Source organism: Caenorhabditis remanei, chromosome V, assembly GCF_010183535.1.
Source record: "Caenorhabditis remanei strain PX506 chromosome V, whole genome shotgun sequence".
In the NCBI taxonomy this organism is placed as follows: Eukaryota; Metazoa; Nematoda; class Chromadorea; order Rhabditida; family Rhabditidae; genus Caenorhabditis; species Caenorhabditis remanei.
Window position 1 is genome coordinate 1,047,428 of NC_071332.1, and position 20,311 is coordinate 1,067,738.

General features: G+C 37.0%; 4 protein-coding genes across 4 annotated transcripts; 1 reads left to right on the forward strand and 3 right to left on the reverse strand.

Annotated features, from left to right (window-relative positions):
- Positions 1–1,868: 1,868 nt before the first annotated feature.
- GCK72_016582 (uncharacterized protein) lies at positions 1,869–9,724 on the reverse strand (the record flags this gene model as incomplete). Its single annotated transcript, XM_053731569.1, has 10 exons — positions 1,869–1,957; positions 2,720–2,773; positions 2,823–2,968; positions 6,024–6,091; positions 6,142–6,332; positions 6,381–6,526; positions 8,262–8,329; positions 8,380–8,570; positions 8,618–8,763; positions 9,504–9,724. The coding sequence occupies 10 exons, from the start codon at positions 9,722–9,724 to the stop codon at positions 1,869–1,871; spliced, it is 1,320 nt and encodes a 439-aa protein (XP_053580482.1).
- Positions 9,725–11,934: 2,210 nt separating this feature from the next.
- GCK72_016583 (uncharacterized protein) lies at positions 11,935–14,611 on the forward strand (the record flags this gene model as incomplete). Its single annotated transcript, XM_053731570.1, has 4 exons — positions 11,935–12,155; positions 12,636–12,781; positions 12,830–12,883; positions 14,430–14,611. The coding sequence occupies 4 exons, from the start codon at positions 11,935–11,937 to the stop codon at positions 14,609–14,611; spliced, it is 603 nt and encodes a 200-aa protein (XP_053580483.1).
- Positions 14,249–14,598, reverse strand: GCK72_016584 (uncharacterized protein; the record flags this gene model as incomplete). The annotated part of the gene is made up of 2 exons (XM_003100401.2): positions 14,249–14,376; positions 14,421–14,598. The coding sequence occupies 2 exons, from the start codon at positions 14,596–14,598 to the stop codon at positions 14,249–14,251; spliced, it is 306 nt and encodes a 101-aa protein (XP_003100449.1).
- Positions 14,612–16,251: 1,640 nt separating the features above from the next.
- Positions 16,252–17,325, reverse strand: GCK72_016585 (uncharacterized protein; the record flags this gene model as incomplete). Its single annotated transcript, XM_003100350.2, has 2 exons — positions 16,252–16,379; positions 17,133–17,325. 2 exons carry the CDS (start codon positions 17,323–17,325, stop codon positions 16,252–16,254), a joined length of 321 nt encoding a protein of 106 aa, XP_003100398.2.
- Between the last annotated feature and the right edge of the window lie 2,986 nt (positions 17,326–20,311).

The following is a 20,311-nucleotide window of genomic DNA, read 5'->3' on the forward strand; positions in this document are numbered from 1 at the left end:
ATTAGCTACAAAGAAAAGACCTTGGTATGAACTACACAGACAATATATTTGAGTAAGTGAGATTGTTCTTGAAGTCGGAACATGTTGTCACATTACTGAACTTTTCAACATTTAAAATATTTTGCTTTTCAACACTTTGTGATAGAAAGAAAGAAACTGATAGTAATCAAGGTACTGTAGGTGTACAGTTTGGAAGGGAGGTGGAGCGTTTGAAAATAGTTTTTTAAAAAATTTTATAGCATTGTTTTCCTTTATCCAGCAGAATATTCTTTAAAGTCCTAACATTATCAACCTTATCAACTTCACAAGTTTACCCATTTGAAATATCCAACTCACCAACAATGTGCATTCAACAAAACAAACTTGACCGAGTCCATAGTTCTCGGCGTTTTTTTCAAAATACAATATTTCGTAAACGCATAAAAAGGTAAAAACACGACAAGCATTGAATGTGAAAATAGGGATAATCCTTGCCAGGAAGCCAGAAAACTCTTCTCATTCGACGAACATTTTGATTTCCATACGGTTTCATAATATAGGTCGACACTAGTTGCCATAGTATGTACTTAATTTTTGGAAAGAAACTCTGAGAATAAAAACCTGTTTGTTCAGAGAAAAACGTTTTTCAGTAATTATCAGGTTCCGGCAGGTGATTTTCAAATTCTGACAAATTCGATTTGTTTGAAAACAGAGCTTTGCTAACTTTTCACAAGATTGAAACTAATTACAATATTTATGAGTCATTTAGCATAAGCTGCGTGTGCATTATTTCTTTGCTTAGAATGTTTGCGTCTAGAAATGCGTCTGCATAGTTTTGACATGTATGATAGGTCATAGCACTTGCAATCTGAAATCAAGCTGATTTAAATCGTTTTTCCAGATGAATTCAGTAAGACTTTAGCTTTAAATAATTATCATGCTAATACTCAAAAGTCTGTAGATCCACATCGATTTTTTATTAATTCTATTTTCTTAGACACTTTGTAACTAGTCGTTTCGCAACTGTCACATTTGGAAACTGAAATGTTTCGAAAAAAATCCTGAATGACCTGAACGTTTGGTGACTATTAAATTCTCTAGTGATCTCAGGTTGCGGATCGCCATATTTTCGCAAACTTTGTAGTAGTAACAACGCAATCCAAACGTAGGAAAAACACGATTCGATAGCCTCATCACGAATTAATTCTAATTTGTGAATTCACGATGATAGTCATTTAACATCGGGTTATAGTAGGTCCCAAAGAACCCGACCCACCGCCTTTCAGCGAACTTGACTATCATAACAAAAGTTCATTAGAAAACTCTTCTCATTCGAAGAGTTTCATAATAGAGGTCAGTACTAGTTGTCATAGAACTTGTTTAAATTTTTGAGGAGAAGCTCTGTGAGAAGAGAAATCGTAAATTGAGATGAAGGCGATCGTAATTGAAATCAATAAGTTGAAATTGTAAATTTTGCTCAATTCAAGACATGAGCTTCGTACGCATTTTTTTGTAATGTTTAGGCCTAAAAAGAAATACTCGTCCAAATGACTGAAAACGCAATTTAAGGCTATGGGGAGTAAGATATAGATAAAAAACTTGTCAGACTTGAGTTGGCTGATTTTGAAAGAAAATGCCTTGCTCAAACCACCTGGCCATGTAACACATCAGCCAAACTGGTCATCTGTTTAGCCAGTTTTTGATATTACCGGAGAAGGAATTCCGCCCAACTCTGGTTGGTTTCCTGTATATTCTAAGCATTATACCATTTTTCATCAGGCTCCACACCCCTTGGCCTACCGAAAATACTGATTGAAATTGAAAACCTTTTGAAAAAATTTCAATTTTTTCATGTTCAAAACTGAATCTTGAAAAATTTATCAACCCAATTAAAACGTAGGAATAACACGCGGTCTTCCCATTCCAGGCCGCACATTGTTTGACATGTTGGATGCGCCACCCATTGAGCCTTGTTTCTCTGAATTCAACAGTGTTATTAGATCTCATATAACACTAATCTGGTCAACATTTAGAATGTCAGATATCTAACAAAGTTTTTAGAAACAATCTATTATTAAAGTATCAACAACTACCCAAAAATGTTGACTTACCAGAGCCTCTATTGAATGAGACCACTTTAATGAGAAATGTTCTGTATGGATGATGGACCAGTGTAATGATACTAGATGATGCGAATCCATGAAACGACAAAAATAAAGCAATAGAATTGTTAAGTGCCTGATTGTAATAATTGAAATAAAAAAATGAGATCACAGTAGCCAGCGGGATCACATAAAATATGAAAGGGACCACTACCTGAGCGACGGTGCCCAAGAAAAAAGAGCGCTGGTATTTTCGAGTTTTTGGAGAGATGATAACTGTGGTGGAGAAATAAAGATAGTATACACAACAAATAGCATAGAATATCATTTGAAAAAGGAGAATGAGTACTATAGATCCACTGGCCACCCATATATAGTTACTCCAAAATTTGTCAATTGTCCATACAAAAACATCGGTGTAGAAAAACTCTTCAGTGGGACAAGGTATAGTCTGGAACAATCAAAGGAGAATAGATTTTGTTAATTATCTCAAACGTCTACCTGCAAAAGAAACAATTTCGCTGATTCTTGCTCGGGGATATTACAAAATGTTGGTATTAAATAACCGATAATTAGCGTACAATTAAATAGATAATATAAAAATCTAGTTCTCTTTTTTGTTATTCGAAATCGATTACTTGGAATACAATTGCTTCGATTTTCGAATAATGCCACTAGTGAGGTAGCCATAACTGGAATTTTTTGATTATTAGATTAAAAAATAATGGGGTTGATACTTACACAACAATGAGACGCATCCAATAAACGTTTGAGCTGATGTGGGAACTCCGAGTACACGGAGGAGACCAACGGGGAAGCCGGAGACTGTAGGGAAGAGGAAATAAGGAGTGATAAGGGAGCAGATTAGAATGTCACAGTAACAGGACCTGTAAACTTTCAGTTGTGCAGGTGTTATCAAAATGTAGTTAGGTAAAAGTATGATAATCTGGATTACAAGGATGTGTGCCTATTCAATGCGTCACGCGGGTTGACAACTTGAGTTTGGGCACAAAAAATTTACCCAAACGTCAAACCAGAATTTCTCAAAACTGGGAGGGTCACTGCAAAAACTGAATAAAGATTCGGAATCAGGGAAACGTCAGCTTTCCGGTGATATATGTATTCCATACTCAGAAATATAAACCAACTTTATTTCATAGTGGTCATGTTGAGTTTTTGACTAATTTTATTCAACAAAGCATAAGTTCCCATTTACTCATTTCTACAACTCAATATTCTTCCTGTCAACATCAAACGCTCATGTCTTGTCACCTAACAGAATTATCAGAGAGTTGTCAACAACGTTTTCATGAAAATGGTGGTCTATATGTGTACTGTACACGCTTTAATTTTTTGGTTTAAGTTCTATAGTTCTGTGACGATTTTTTTTCAAAAAAAAAGTGATAGCAAGAAGGAAACTGATAATAAAGTGGTACTGTAAATGCACAGTTTGGAAGGAAGGCGTGGATTTTTATTTGGAATATTTTGTTGAAAATTATTGTAACCGTAAGATTTTTTTATTCACTTCACAAGTTTATCACATGAAAAATTCCAACTCACCAAAAATGGGCATTCAACAAAACAAACTTGACCGAGTCCATAGTCCTCGGCGTTTTCTTCAAAATACAATATGTCGTGAACGCATAAAAAGGTAAAAACACGAAAAGCATTGAATGTGAAAATAGGGATAATCCTTGCCAGGAAGCCAGAAAACTCTTCTCATTCGACGAACATTTCGATTTCCACACGGTTTCATAATAGAGGTCTGTGCTAGTTGTCATAGTATTTATTTGGCTTTTGGGGAAAAACTCTGAAAAGAAAAGCCTAAATTAAAATTAAGATTAACATGAACAGGTGAAACAGGAAAGTTGGATTATTAAAACGAAAAAAAAGATCAAGCTTTTCAGAATTGTCTGCGGCAAGGATTTTGCCCCACTATTCTTGATTTTTGAGTAATTTGGTGAATATAATTTTAGGCATGAGGTGCGTGTACAGTTATTCTTTGTTAATAATGTTCGCAAAAAAATTAATTAGAACAATAATTCATTGTTTTTTCTTTGTTTTTTTCGCGATATAAATTGAAAAAAAAAAAAGTTCAGAAAAGTTTATCATAACATAAACAAAATTTGGAAAATAAACTATCAACAAATTAAAATGTAGGAGTAACACGAGTGTGTAGCCTTCACATTCCATTCCGCACATTGTTTGACACGTTGAACACCCCACCCGTTGGGACAGGTTTATCTGAATTTAACTGTTATTAGACCACAAGCTCATCGTCAGCTGTAATTGCTCAAAAATGTTGAACTACCTGAGCTTCTATAGAATGTAACCACTTTAATCAGAAACGTTCTGTATGGATGATGGACCAGTGCAATAGTAATAGTTGATGCGAATCCATGAAGTGACACAATTAAAACACAAGAATTATTAAGTGCCTGATTGTAATAATCGAAATAAATAAATAACAACACACTTGCCACTGGGATCACAAAAAATATAAAAGGGACCACAGCCTGGGCGACGGTTCCCAGGAAGAAAGAGCGCTGATATTTTCTAGTTTTTGGAGAGATAATAACTGCGGTGGAGAAATAGAGATAGTATATACAACAGATAGTATAGAATATAACTTGAGAAAAGAGAATGAGTATTATCGATCCAGTGGCAATCCATAGATATGTATGATAGAAACAAAAAATTAAGATTTCTTTTTTGGCATTAAAAACTTCCAACTCACCAACAGTGTGCATTTAACAAAACAAACTTCACCGAGTCCATAGTCCTCGGCGTTTTCTTCAAAATACAATATGTCGTGAACGCATAAAAAGGTAAAAACAGGACAAGCATTGAATGTGAAAATAGGGATAATCCTTGCCAGGAAGCCAGAAAACTCTTCTCATTCGACGAACATTTCGATTTCCATACGGTTTCATAATAGAGGTCTGTGCTAGTTGTCATAGTATTTATTTGGTTTTTGGGGAAAAACTCTGAAAAGAAAAGCCTAAATTGAGATTAAGGCAAAATTAAGATTGAAATCAACAGGTGAAAAGGAAGGTTCCATTATTCTAACAAAAAAGTAATTGTATTTTTTTGCTATTAATTTTTGCGTCTAGAAAAAGCAATGCTTGTGCAAATAACTGAAAATGCAATTTGGGTCTATCAGTGGTCTATAAGGAGTTGTTGACAACTTCCTGGTTCCCCGATCAGGGCTCTGTCCCACCCCAAACTGTAATGTAATTTGTATCACAAAATTATTCTGATTTAGTTTATACTACTTACGCATTTTACTTTCTGTTAATTAACTCCTTTCTTTCCTGTCTTTTTAGCCCTTATTTCAGGCGGATTTAAGTTGCCGCCAATATCGTCGGGTCTCGCCACGCCGCTGCACCTGCCGAATAATCGATCAACCAAATTAAAACGTAGGAATAACACGATTCGGTAGCCTCCCCACTCCCGCTAGAACGTTGTTTGCCATATAGGATGCGCCACCCGTTGAGACATGTTTCTCTGAATTATAGAGTTATTTGAGCTCATGTTCATCATCATCTGTAATTACTTTAAAATGTTGACCTACCTGAGTTTGAAGTTAAAACTTTAATCAGAAATGTTCTGTATGGGTGATGGACCAGTGTAATAATAATAGTTGATGCAAATCCATGAAACGACTCGAGTAGAACACAAGAATTGTTGAGTGCCTGATTGTAGTAATCGAAATAAATAAATAACAACACACTGATCACTGGGATTATTAAAAATATTAAAGGGACCACTACCTGGGCGATGGTTGCCAAAAAGAAAGAGCGTTGATATTTTCGAGTTTTTGGAGAGATCATAACTGCGGTGGAGATGTAGAGATAGTATATACAACAAATCGAATAGAATAGAATTTGAGAAGAGATAATGAGTATCATGGATGCAGTGGTCATCCATGTATAGTTATACCAAAACTTGTCAATAGTCCATACAAAAACTTCGGTGTAGAAGAACTCTTCAGTGGGACAAGGGATTGTCTGGAACAATCAGATGAGAATATATTTTGTTCATTATTTCAAACGCCTACCTGCAAAAGAAACAATTTCGCTGATTCTTGCTCCGGAATATTACAAAATGGTGGTATTAAATAACCGAAAATAACCGTACAATTGAATAAATAATATATACATCTGGTTCTCTTTTTTGTTATTCGAAATCGATTACTTGGAATAGAACTGCTCCGATTCTCGAATAATGGCACAAGTGAAGTGCCCATAACTGGAGTTTTTTGGTTACTTGATTAGAAAATATTTAAATTCAACTCACACAAGCATGAGACAATTCCAATAAACACTTGAGCTGATGTGGGAACTCCGAGCACACGGAGGAATCCGACGGGGAATCCGGAGACTGTTGGAAAGAAAAAGTATGGGGTGATGAGGGAACAAACTAGAACGTCACAGTAGCAGGACCTGAAAGATGAGAGAACAGTGAACTGAGAACATTGAGGAAGATTTGAAGAACAACTTTTGACAACTCTGCTATCGCTGGTTCTAATATAGAAGCACATCAAACATGCGAAGCAGACACTGAGTGAGAAACTACATATGCATTAAAATTATGGTCTATATGTGTACTATACACGCATTTAGTTTCTGGTATGAGCTCTATAGTTCTGTGACGTTTTTTTCCAAAAGAGAAGTGATAGCAAGAAGGAAACTGATAATAAACAAGGCACTGTAAGTGCAGAGTTTGGAAGAAAGGCGTGGATTTTTCTTTGGAATATTTTGTTGAAAACTATAGTAATCGTTACATTTTCTTACTAACTTCATCAGTTTGTCCATTTGAAAATCCAACTCACCAACAGTGTGCATTCAACAAAACAAACTTCACCGGGTCCATAGTCCTCGGCGTTTTCTTCAAAATACAATATGTCGTGAACGCATAAAAAGGTAAAAACAGGACAAGCATTGAATGTGAAAATAGGGATAATCCTTGCCAGGAAGCCAGAAAACTCTTCTCATTCGACGAACATTTCGATTTCCACACGGTTTCATAATAGACGTCGGTACTAGTTGTCATATCATTCGTTTTAATTTTTGAGGAGAAAATCTGTGAAAAGAAAACACCTTAATTAAGATGAAGGTGAAATTAAGATTGAAACGAACAGGTGAAAAATGAAGGTTCGATTATTAAAATAAAAAAGTATTTTTCAGTAGTGATTTGTCTCCGGCAGGTGCCCTTCAGCTTCTGACTAATTTATGGATTTTGGCCACAATCCTTGATTTTCGAGTCATTTGACGAAGGTAATTTTAGGCATGAGCTGCGTGTACATTTTTCTTTGCAAATAATGTTTGCGTTTAGAAAAATAACGATTTATTAGAACAAATATTAATAGCTTTAAAAATTGAAAAAATAAAAATTTCAGAAAAAGTTATCATTAAAGAAACTAAATTCAGAAAAAATCAATCAACATAATTAAAACTAAGGAATAACACGATTGGATAGTCTCCTCAATTCCACTCGCACATTGTTTACCACGTAGGGCGCACCGTCCGATGAGACGTGTGTCTCTAAATTCAACAAATATTAGAGCTCATATTCATCGTTGGCTGTAATGACACAATTCTGGTCAAGATTCAGAGATTCGAGAGACTGAGAAGATTCTGAAACTTCGATGAAACATAGGTATAAACATTTACAAATTAAAAAACCATTGATCTCGTATCCTTTATGACTTTGTTAGAATTCCTTTATAGATTCAGAATTCTCTTAATTTTCCAATCATATCAGTTTTTCATATACCATTAACTACCCAAAAATGTTGATTTACCTGAGCTTCTATAGACCGTGACCAATTTAATCAGAAACGTTCTATATGGATGATGGACCAGTGTAATAATAATAGTTGATGCAAATCCATGAAACGACACAGATAAAACAACAGAATTGTTAGGCTCCTGGTTGTAGTAACTGAAATAAATACTTGAGATCACAGTGGCCACTGGAATAAATAAGAATATTAAAGGGACCACTGCCTGGGCGACGGTTCCCAGGAAAAAAGAGCGCTGATATTTTCGAGTTTTCGGAGAGATAATGACTGCGGAGGAAATATATAGATAATATATACAACAGACAGAATAGAATATAATTTGAGAAAAGAGAATAAGTATTATCGATCCAGTGGTAATCCATAGATAGTTATACCAAAACTTGTCAATTGTCCATACAAAAACTTCGGTGTAGAAGAACTCTTCAGTGGGACAAGGTATATTCTGAAACAATCAAAGGAGAACAGATTTTGTTTATTATATCAATTGCTTACCTGCAAAAGAAACAGTTTCGCTGATTCTTGCTCAGGAATATTACAAAATGGTGGTATTAAATAACCGATAATTACTGCACAATTGAATAAATAATATAAAAATCTAGTTTTCTGTTTTGTTATTCGAAATCGATTAGTTGGAAGACAGCTGTTCCGATTTTCAAATAATGCCACTAGTGAGGTACCCATAACTGGAATTTTCGGTCATTCAATTGAAAAATATTTAAGTTCAACTCACACAATAATGAGACAAATCCAATAAACACTTGAACCGATGTTGGAATTCCGAGCACACGGATGAGACCGACGGGGAACCCGGAAATAGTTGGGAAGAAGAAATAAGGAGTGATGAGGGAACATATTAAAACGTCACAGTAGCAGGACCTGCAAACTTTAGTTGTGAAGTATATTCATGTAATAAAAAAGAAATATGTAAAAACCTGTAACCGTTGAAAACTCCGGGTGTTATCAAAATGTAGTCAGATAAAAGAGAGCGATGATCTGGATTTTACTGCAATGGAATCTGGTGTTATACTATATTTTTTCAAAGTCTGTGCCTATGCAACAACGCACATGTCCTGTCACCTAACAGAGTTATCAGATGGTTGTCACCTATGCATCGAACAATAATGGTCTTGTACTGTACACGCAGTTGCCTTTTGGTATGAGTTCTATAGTTCTGTGACGTTGTTTTCCAAAAAAGCCGTGCAACCGGGTCGGGCTTTAGGCGGGCCTTGAGATAACTCGATTCAACGTGGCAATTCAGATTTGATCAACCTGTCAAATTGTAGTCATCGGTGCGCTCTTCAATTTAACAGGTTGGTCGAATCATAATTGTAATTGTGAAACGGGTTATCTTAAGGCCCGCCTAAAGCCCAGATCTACCCCGGTTACAACTATGAAAGAAACTGATCAGAAACGTGGTACTGTAAGTGCACAGTTTTTGGAAGGGTGGTGCAGCTTTTGAAAATAGTATTTTTTAACAGTTTTATAGCATTTTTTTTCCTTTAGCCTAGCCGAATAATCTTGACACAGCATCAAGTTCAGGAAGTCCACAGTAAGTCCTAACACAATATCAGCCTTACTAACTTCATAAGTTTGTTCATTTCAAAAATGCAACTCACCAACAATGTGCATTCAACAAAACAAACTTCACCGAGTCCATAGTCCTCGGCGTTTTCTTCAAAATACAATATGCCGTGAACGCATAAAAAGGTAAAAACACGACAAGCATCGAATGTGAAAATAGGGATAATCCTTGCCAGGAAGCCAGAAAACTCTTCTCATTCGACGAACATTTCGATTTCCACACGGTTTCATAATAGAGGTCGGTACTAGTTGTCATATCATTTCTTTTTTTGGTAGGTGGAAACCTGAGTGCAAGAAGTTTGAAATCAGATGCAGGCGAAATTCAGATCGAAACCAACAGGTGAAAAGTAAAAAATGTGCGGAAGAAAAGACGGAAGTGAAATTATATTTGACACTAAAACTGACGGCATTAGGACAAAGTTAATTAGTTTTATTGAAGGATAATTGCACTTCGAGCATAAAGAATTCCAAAATTTCACTCATCTGGTACCAGTGAACCTGAAACAGTCTCCACTTTCCACTTCCTTACTTCCGTCATTACTTACGCACAGCTCGGCTCTCTTAGTTTTCATCTGTTGATTTCGATCTGAATTTCGCCAGCATTCAAATTTCTTTCACTTACGTTTCCGCCTACCAAAAAAAGAAATGATATGACAACTAGTACCGACGTCTATTATGAAACCGTATGGAAATCGAAATGTTCGTCGAATGAGAAGAGTTTTCTCGCTTCCTGGCAAGGATTATCCCTATTTTCACATTCAATGCTTGTCGTGTTTTTACCTTTTTATGCGTTTACGATATAGTTTTTATATTATTTATTAATTTGTACAGCAATTATCGGTTATTTAATACCACCATTTTGTAATATTCCGGAGCAGGAATCAGCGAAGTTGTTTGTTCTGCAGGTAAACGTTTTATATAAATATATGCAAAGCCTGATTCTTAATTCCAGACAATCCCTTGCCCCACTGAAGAGTCCTTCTATACCGAAGTTTTTGTATGGACCCTCGACAAATTTTGGCATAATTATCTATGGATAGCTACTGCATCGATGATACTCATTATTTTTTTCTCAAATTATATTTTATTTCATTTGTTGTCTATACTACCCAGGGTTGGGAAATTCCGGGCCGGGCCGGGCCGGGCTGACAGAAATTTTTTGCCGGCCCGGCCCGGTCGGCCCGGTCGGCCCGGATTCATAAAATGTGCACAATTTTTTCACAATTTTTTTCGAAATTTTCATTAAAAAATAATAAAAATGCTCCAAAATTCTCGTACACTTCAGTTTTTTATCGATATTCCAAAACATAGTCGAAAATTCGACCTTTTTGCAAAAAAAAACTCAAAATTTTTTCAAAAAATTTCAAATTTCTACAGGAGCCGGGCCGACCGGGCCGACCGGGCCGGGCCGGGCCGGGCCGGGCCGGGCAGGCAGGCGGGCCGGGCCGGGCCGGGCCGAGGAAAATTTTTCAGTCGGCCCGGCCCGGCCCGGCCCGGAATTTCCCAACCCTGATACTACCTCTATATCTCCACAGCAGCTATGATTTCTCCAAAAACTCGAAAATATCAGCGATCCTTCTTCCTGGGAACCATCGCCCAGGCAGTGGTCCCTTTGATATTGTTACTGATCCCAGCGATCAGTTTGACTTATTTATCAGGCTCTAATAAATTCTTCTGTTTTATTGCTGTCACTTCATGGATTTGCATCATCCAGTATCATTACACTGATCCATCACCCATACAGAACATTTCTCATTAAAGTGGTCACATTCAATAGGAACCCTGGTAATCAACATTTTTGAGTAGTATGAAGAAACTGATATGATTGGAAAATTAGAAGGATTTTGAATCTATAAATGAATTCTTACAAAGATATAAAAGATTTATTTCAGAATCTTCTCAGTTTCCCAGTAATAGAAACTCAGTTCGGTAAGCTTTGTAAGATATTTGAAATCCAAAATCTTGACCTGTATTGGGTTGACAATGAATATGATCTCTAATAACAGTGTTTAATTCAGAGAAACACATCTATGGGGCGTCCAACGCTATCAAATCGTGTCATTCCTACGTTTTAATTGAGTTGGTAGATTTTTTTTATGAATTTAGTTTCTTTTAGATGATAAACTTTTCTGATATTTTTATTTTTTCAATTTATAAAACTATGAATATTTGTTCTAATAAATTGTTATTTTTCTAGACGCAAACATTATTAGGAAAGAAAATTGCACACGCGGCTCATGGCTAAAAACCCCTTCGCCAAATGACTTAAAAATCACCATTAGTGATCCATAAATTTTTCGGAAGCTGACACCTGCCGGAAATAAAATTGAAATACTTGAATACTTCTTTGTTAGAATAATCGAACATTCATTTTTCACCTGTTCATTTCATCTTAATTTTTTCTTCATCTCTATTTCAAATTACTTTTACTCAGATTTCCACCTATCAAAAAATGAAACGAATGCTATGACAACTAGCACCGACCTCTATTATGAAACAGTGTGGAAATCAAAATGTTCGTCGAATGAGAAGAGTTTTCTGGCTTCCTGGCAAGGATTATCCCTATTTTCACATTCAATGCTTGTCGTGTTTTTACCTTTTTATGCGTTCACGACATATTGTATTTTGAAGAAAACGCCGAGGACTATGGACTCGGTGAAGTTTGTTTTGTTGAATGCACATTGTTGGTGAGTTGCATTTTTTTTCACATGAGTAAGTTGAAAGTTTGTAAGAAGATCTTACGGCTACAACAATTTTCAACGAAATATTTCAAAGAAAAATCCACGCCTCTTTTGAACGGTGCACTTACAGTACCACTTCATTATCAATTTCCTTCTTGCTGTCACGTCTTTTTTGGAAACAAAAAAGTCACAGAACTACAGAACTCATACCAGAAAGCAACTATGTGTACAGTACAAGACCATTATTGTTCGATGCATAGGTGACAACTATCTGATAACTCTGTTAAGACATGTGCGTTGTTAAATATAGCCTATAGGCACAGACTTTGAAATCATAGTATAAAACCAGATTCCTTTGCAGTAAAATCCAGATCATCACTCTTTTATCTGACTACATTTTGATAACACCCGGAGTTTTCTACGGTTACAGATTTTCACAGGCTTCTTTTTTATCACATGAATATACTTCACAACTAAAGTTTACAGGTCCTGCTACTGTGACATTCTAATCTGTTCCCTTATCACTCCATACTTTTTCTTCCCAACAATTTCCGGATTCCCCGTTGGTCTTCTTCGTGTGATCGGAGTTCCCACATCAGTTCAAGTGTTTATTGGATTTGTCTCATGCTTGTGTGAGTTAAATTTAAATATTTTCTAATCAAACAACCCAAAAATTCCAGTTATGGGTACCTCACTAGTGGCTTTATTTGAGAATCGGAGCAGTTGCATTCCAAGTAATAGATTTCGAATAACAAAAAGAAGATCTAGATTTTTATATTATCTATTTAATTGTACGGTAATTATCGCTTATTTAATACCACCATTTTGTAATGTTCCGGAGCAGGAATCAGCAAAATTGTTTCTTCTGAAGGTAGGAGTTTAAGATAATGAACAAGATCTTTTCTCATCTGATTGTTCCAGACTATACCTTGCCCCACTGAAGAGTTCTTCTACACCGAAGTTTTTGTATGGACCATTGACAAATTTTGGTACAACTATCTATGGATTGCCACTGGATCGATAATACTCATTCTCTTTTCTCAAGTTATATTCTATTCTGTCTGTTGTATATATTATCTTTATATCTCCACCGCAGTCATTATCTCTCCAAAAACTCGAAAATATCAGCGCTCCTTCTTCTTGGGAACCGTCGCCCAGGTAGTGGTCCCTTTTATATTTTTCGTGATGCCACTGGCAAGTGGGATCTCATTTATTTATTTCGATTATTACAATCCGGCACTTAACAATTCTTGTGTTTTATTTTTTTCGCTTCATGGATTCGCATCAACTATTACTATTGCACTGGTCCATAATCCATACAGAACGTTTCTAATTAAAGTGGTCACATTCGATAGAAGCTCAGGTAGGTCAACATTTTTAAGTAGTTTATGTTAGAGGAGGATATGTTTGGAAAACTGAAATTAAGAAAATTCTGAAAGTCATAAAAGAACCGAGATCAATGGTTTTTGAATTTGGAAATGTTTATACCTAGGTTTGATCGAAGTGTCAGAGTCTTCTCAGTTTTTCAGTCTCCTAGAAGCTTGCTTCTGAATTTTGACCAGAGCTGTGTAATTACAGCTGACGATGAATATGAGCTCTAATATTTGTTGAATTTAGAGACAGACGTCTCATCGGACGGTGCGCCCTACGTGGTAAACAACGTTCGAGTGGGAATGAGAAGGCTATCGAATCGTGTTAATCCTTTGTTTCATTTGGGTTGATTCTGTTTTTATGATAAACTTTTCTGAAATTTTCATACTGTATTATTTCAGCACACGGAGGAAATTTGCGGTACTAGCAAAGTAAAAGTCTGGGTTAATGCGACAATGGTATTAGGACAACACTATTTTTTAAACTGCGCTCTATTGAAACGTGATGGGTATGCGAAAATATAATCACCTGTCTTAAATTTCAGTGTCTAGGCGAGTTAGGATCAAAAAAGTGATGAATTTTAAAGGATTTCAGCGTACCCCCCCTCCATGGTAAAAAAAAGATTTTAAGAAAGACTCTGAGGATAAATACATTTATTTATAGTAAAATAATTTCAGTGTCATATACAATTTGTTTCATTTCATTTCCTGAGTAGGTTATTAATTTGATTACGGTAGGTACTTGCAAGCAGCGAACAATGCAAAAATGACAAGTGCGATAATGATAACATATCCGATGAATTGCCGGGAGTCCTGTCGGATCGAGTTGTCCGGACGAGCGGCGGGCCATACGAATACTGAAAATGACATATTTTATTTCAGTATACCCAGGAAAGCTCACCTTGTTCAGCCGGAAGATTTCTGAGCTGTGCATTTGGAGATGCTCCACAATGCTCGCACACCTTCATCTGTCTGATAGATTCCTGTCGGACTCTTCTGAATTCCTTCTTCATTTGGGAATTGGCGGGATCCATGTACGGTGGTGGCATCACAATAGCGGTGGATGGGCTCTCAGACATGATGATTTTCTGAAAACAAGAAAATATTTAGTAATAAGTCGAAACACGGAGCAGCTGAAACTGTTATTATGACAAAAGTGCTTGACGAATTGGAAATTAAACAAAAATTGATAAGAGCGGGTGGCCAAAGACTGATAATTTCTGTATACTCTCTATACTCCGACCATCGTTTAAATACATGCTTTTGGTCACTCACTTTCAGGGAAGGGGGGGGGGCGGAGCTGACGGGAGGGGAAAACGTGTGATTAGTGAATACCTGGAACGAGTTGAACTCAGGAGAGAGATAAGAGAAAGGCGGGGGATGTTTTATGGTTTCTTGTGTAGCTATGGTATTGCAATAGGCAATGATGGGTACTGTAGTATGCATAGGTTTCAGAGTGGAGCTTTGACCAGTGACCATTTCGAAAATAACGAAATTTGGACACCTTTTGGATGAACAAACATTATATGTACAAAAAAAGCGATTAATGTTGTTGTTTACCTGAAAAGTTTGTTTTCAGCATATTTCAAATTAGGCAGAAATAATTACGCAATTTAGACTATTCCTAATTGGGTAATTGCACTTTTTGGTATTCCTTGACTTACTAGGGAAGGATCTTAGGTCGAGTTGGAGTTACAGCTCAAGATGTATATCAATAGAACCGAAATTTCGCGCTGATTTCAAATCTGTATTCTGTTTTTGCAAAACAATCTTGTGAAAAAAGTTATTTTGGTTTTTGTTGTTAGAAGAGCAGCTCTTTAAAAAAATGTTGGGTAAGCTGCTGTCTCATGTTTAGAATGATGCAAAACGTGTAAAATATGACATTTCATGGAAAGAAACATAATTTCGAAAAGTTAAACAAGAAATTTCAACATTTTGAATTTGTGACCAGCAATAAATTTTGGAGTTCGGGAAAAGCCGTGATGTACAGTATCCCTGCAATATGACCATAATGTTTCGTTGTGCTATTTCAAAGTATTAAAAGAAAGTATTAAGCCTACACTTTTGTAGTTGAATTCTTGGATAGATCTTGTAGTTTTTGAGATATGACAACCATGAAGAACTTGATTGCTCAAAATAGTCCATTTTGAGAGCCCCAATGGAGCAAATCACATTCAAATGTAATTTTTCCAAAAATTCATGTCCTAATCTCCATTTTTATAGTTGACAACTTTTTCATAGCTCCTCACGTTTTTGAGATAAACGCTTTCAAACTTAGTCCACTGAAAACGAGAGAGTGAGTGCGAGAGAGCCCAGAGAAACGAGAATGTCTGTATGTCTGCGTCTCTCTTCGACCAGTGTAAGTTTCAAAGCGGTGTATCTCAAAAGTGTGGACAGTTAACAAAAAGTTGTCAACTAACAAAATGTGTGAAATTTTATGGAGATTATTTTTGTAGTTGACAGCTTTTTGATAGCTTCACACCCTTTTGAGATATGCGCCTTCAATCTTGAAACGATCCGTGACGCAAATTTGTCTCAACCAAAAATAAAATGCATTTATTATTCATTGTTTTGTTTCTTTCAAATTGTAAAATTATAAGCAAAAAATGCCGTGACGGGGGGATCAGATACACCTCAGAAAACAGAATATAACTTATACTCGGTGTAGTAGTAAGGGGAATTTAAAAGTGAAAAATGCGATGTGGAAGTCAATAGAAGAGAGATTGCACAATTTAAGGCAAATACTTGCACGCGGCGAACAGCAAGAAGATGACGATTGCAATGACGATGACGTATCCGATGAATTGGCGAGAGTCCTGATGGATGTGGTTGACCGGGCGGACTGCTGGCCAGACGAGCACTGGAAAAATTTGAAAATTTGATAAAAATCGGAAAATTTGAGTCTGGTGGCTTTGGATTCAGGAGAATTTTAGGTGTAGGCTACAGGAAATGTAGAGTCTGAGCATTTGACTTAGTCTTAAGCAGAACCGTACGTTCAGGTACCTTTCAGGCTTAAAGGTTCGCAGTTTTAGGCTTAGACCACAGTGAAACCTGACATTCAGGCTTAAAAGATTTCTTAGGTTTAGGCTTAAACAATTTTCAGCAATAAGAAAAACTGTAGGCTTAGGCTTCATTGAAACCTGAGATTCAGCCCTCATAGGTTTCTTAGGCTTAGACTAGACACGGTTTAGTATCAATAAGACTTTTAGCCTAGACTTGAACAATTTTCAGCAAAAAGGAAAAAAAAACTTTAGGTTTAGGCTTTAGCAAAACCTGAAATTCTGACTTAAGCGTCTTCTGGTGATCTTGAGGCTAAAAATCATAAACTCCTCAGACTAAAACTAAAGGGACCCTAAGGCTTAGGCTCAAACAATTTTCAGCCACAAGAAAAATTTTGGGCTTAGACTAAGCTACCTTTCAGGTCTGCGCTAAATTCCGCAGAAAAAAGGTCAAAGGATCCTCGGCTCAGCTCCTGTGCCGATCTGTGCGGCATCTTAGGCTTAGGTGATAAGGGGAAAATGGAAAAAGCGAAAAGGGAATCTTATGCTTGAGCAGTATCTCAAGTTTAAAGATTCTTAGACTTGGGCTCCGGCGATTCTCAGGAAAATCTCACCTTGCTCGTGTGGCAAGTTAGCTGCCTGCGCCTGTGGTGGAGCTCCACAATGCTCGCACGGCTTCATGTGAGACACGGATTCCTTGCGAATTCTCGACATCTTCTTCTTCGCCTGAGAGTTGGCTGGATCCATGTATGGTGGCGGCGTGACTATTGGCACATTCTCGATGTCGATCGAATGGTGGTCTGGCATGTTTGGCTGGAATTGGAAATTGAACAGATGGAGAGTACATATGTTTTATAGGATCAGTGATTGGCACCGGAAACGAAAAAATATGGAAAAGAGCGAAGAGAATTCTAAGAATAGAAAGTTTTGAGGGGAATGTCTACGTAATTAGTCGCCGAGTAGGTCAAAATCAGAAATCAAGAAAATTGTTCTTATCAGGTAATTGTTTACTTTAATTTCGAATAAATAAGGAAGGGAGACATATGACTTGATAACGGAGTGACTGGAAATTTAGAAATTTAGGTATATGTACATACATAAAAAAGAAAAATGAGGGAAATGGTAGATTCAAACGGCCAGAGGGGGGGGGGGGGGGCCTTGTGACCCGTTGCGCATGGAAAATGCGAAGCGACACGTACAACGAGATGGAGAGAGAAAGTAACCTGTCAACCAGATTCTGTCTGTATGGGGACAAACATACTACTCTTTGCTTCTTTTCGTCTCTCGCTCTCTGTTGAAAATTGTTATTTAGAAGTGAGTAGAGGGGGGAACAACACAAAAATGATGATGTGGTGGCTGGTACTGTTGAGTTTAATTGAAATGGATAGGAGAGAGAATGAGAGGGAAATGAGATTTTTTGGGAATAGGAGAGTTGAGTTGTACTTTTTTGAAAACGATGAAAATTTGGGGATCGGAGTGCTAAGAAGATACAGGAGTTACAGTTCCAGTGAGGATTCTGAATCCAGAAATGCGAAATTTTTAACAAAACGTAGACGATTTGAAAACTGAAGTCATGGGGATTCTGAATCTAGCGTTTCTGACAGTGCAGTGACCACTTAAAGTAACCAAATACAGTGACAATATACAGTGACAACATATAGTGACAACATACAGTAACAAATCCCAATTTTAACTGAGTACTGGATTTTTGACTGAAAGTTGCCCATCTCGGTTCATTTTGATGATAGATCATATTTGTTTTAAATTGATTCAGAATCCTCTAGACATCAGCTATTCAATCATATAGGTCACATTGAAATGTTTCAACTTTGGTAACGAGAGGAAGCTCTAGTGGCGGAATTACCAAACTGTAGAACTCCCGAGACGGCCAGTGTTTATAACTTTTATCTCAAAATCTCATTTGCAGCTTCTAATATGGAAATACCGTAAAAACTGTAATAGAAGCACCCCTTTATTTGAGGCGCCCCTCTAATAGAGGCGCACCTTAAAAAGCGGTTTGAAAAATAATGGCGCACCCTCTAATAGAGGCGCCCCCTTAATACGTTTCGAATATTTTTTCTGGTTTTCAGTCATTCTTTTTCAAAGTTCGTGAAAAAACACAACTGAAACCCAACTTTTTCGTTCAAAGTAATGCAAATTTGGGGATTTTCGTGTAATTTTGTCCGAGCAAGTGTTAGTTTGGTTGAAAATTGTTCATTTAAAAGTTGAAAAAATAATCGAACGAACAGATTGAAAAATAGAGGCACACCCTCTATTAGAAGCGCCCCTGTAATAGAGGCGCACCCGCGAACGGGGGTTGAAAAATAGAGGCTCATGCGCTTTTATTACAGTTTTTACGGTAAGGAACTTTCCGACACAAATTTAACTAATTATAGCTACGTGAGCAATTTGCCCAAACTTGAAAAACTTACGGCAACTTGCTCAATCTGAGGGCGAAATTTACTTACTCTCTGTGAGTTTGGAATACTCTGTGAGAACGGATCATTGACATATAAAAAACAATCGGTACTTTGACAGTAGCTATTACTTTACCAGTAGCTCAGGAATGAGTCGTATCAACCAATTAATAAAAATTGAATGTTAGGAGAACGCAATTTTCAAAATCCTTCTACCTATAGGAGCAGATTTGTCAAAATTAGGATCAGACCGCTTCGGACCGTCAGCACGATATAGCCCACGACAAATCTGCGTAGAAGTATTCAAAATTGGAAATTAAAAATCTGTTTTTTCTGTTTAAAAATGTAGGTCACATATTCTGTTAGTAAAACTAACATCTGTGAATAGCCGCTAGATACGCAACATATTCGAAAACAGACAGGAAAGGTCAAATTTTGAAGATTGTCTTGTTGTTGTAGGCAGCTGTTCGTCCTTGAACTATGATTCAGAACCAAATGATATCAATGTACATTCGAAATTCTTTAGGGGACTCTAGGATGCAAGACTGTCAGGTGCCCTGGAGCCATGACATAGGTCTTACAATCGCGCTCTACCGAAACCGAAAAAAATTGTGTGCGAAATTGAGAGACTCAGAGAAAAAGAGACATTTTTCAAGGGAATTTCGGTGGAGCCCAGTTGTAAGAACTGTGCCGAGCTAGTATAAAGGGGAACAGGAGCCATGAGGTGAAATGGAAGTCTGAGGTGTTATCGGACCTTGGCGGTTAATTATATCTGCAAAATACGCCAGAACTGCAATCAATCTCCCAGCAAAGTCACAAGTCACCTTTTGATTTCTGACCCTCCAGAAATCTTATTTTCCTCATAATTTTCCCCCAACACCACACAAAACATAGAATCAAAATATCTCTTCTCTCATCGACTCGGGTCATGATAGATCAACGGACAGCTGACCTGGAATTGAGCCACTGGAGGACACAAGCAACTGGTCACGATTTATGGGGTCTCTCTTAAGTTAACTGGCAGGGAAGGTCATGGAGTCAGTATGGGACATGACCTATATCTTTGGAAAGCTGAGAAAACGCTGATTCCAAATATATATTCAGTTTTTGTCCTCGAGATCTGGTATTCGAGAAAAATGAGGTCAAAGTTTGTAAGTCGAAGAAGGAATTGCATGGTATCTTCTAGATCTTTAAAGGGAGATGACGTTTTAAGGTCAAAAGTCTGTAGGAAGGACGGAACCGGTTAGACAACAAATGATTTTTTTTTATCTTTCTCTGTTTATTTCAAAATTTTTTGAACTTTTGGGTACATTTGCACTGTGGGGGGAGGGGGGTGCAAGTGAGTTTTGATCAGATGGGGAGGGTTTGACCGGTCG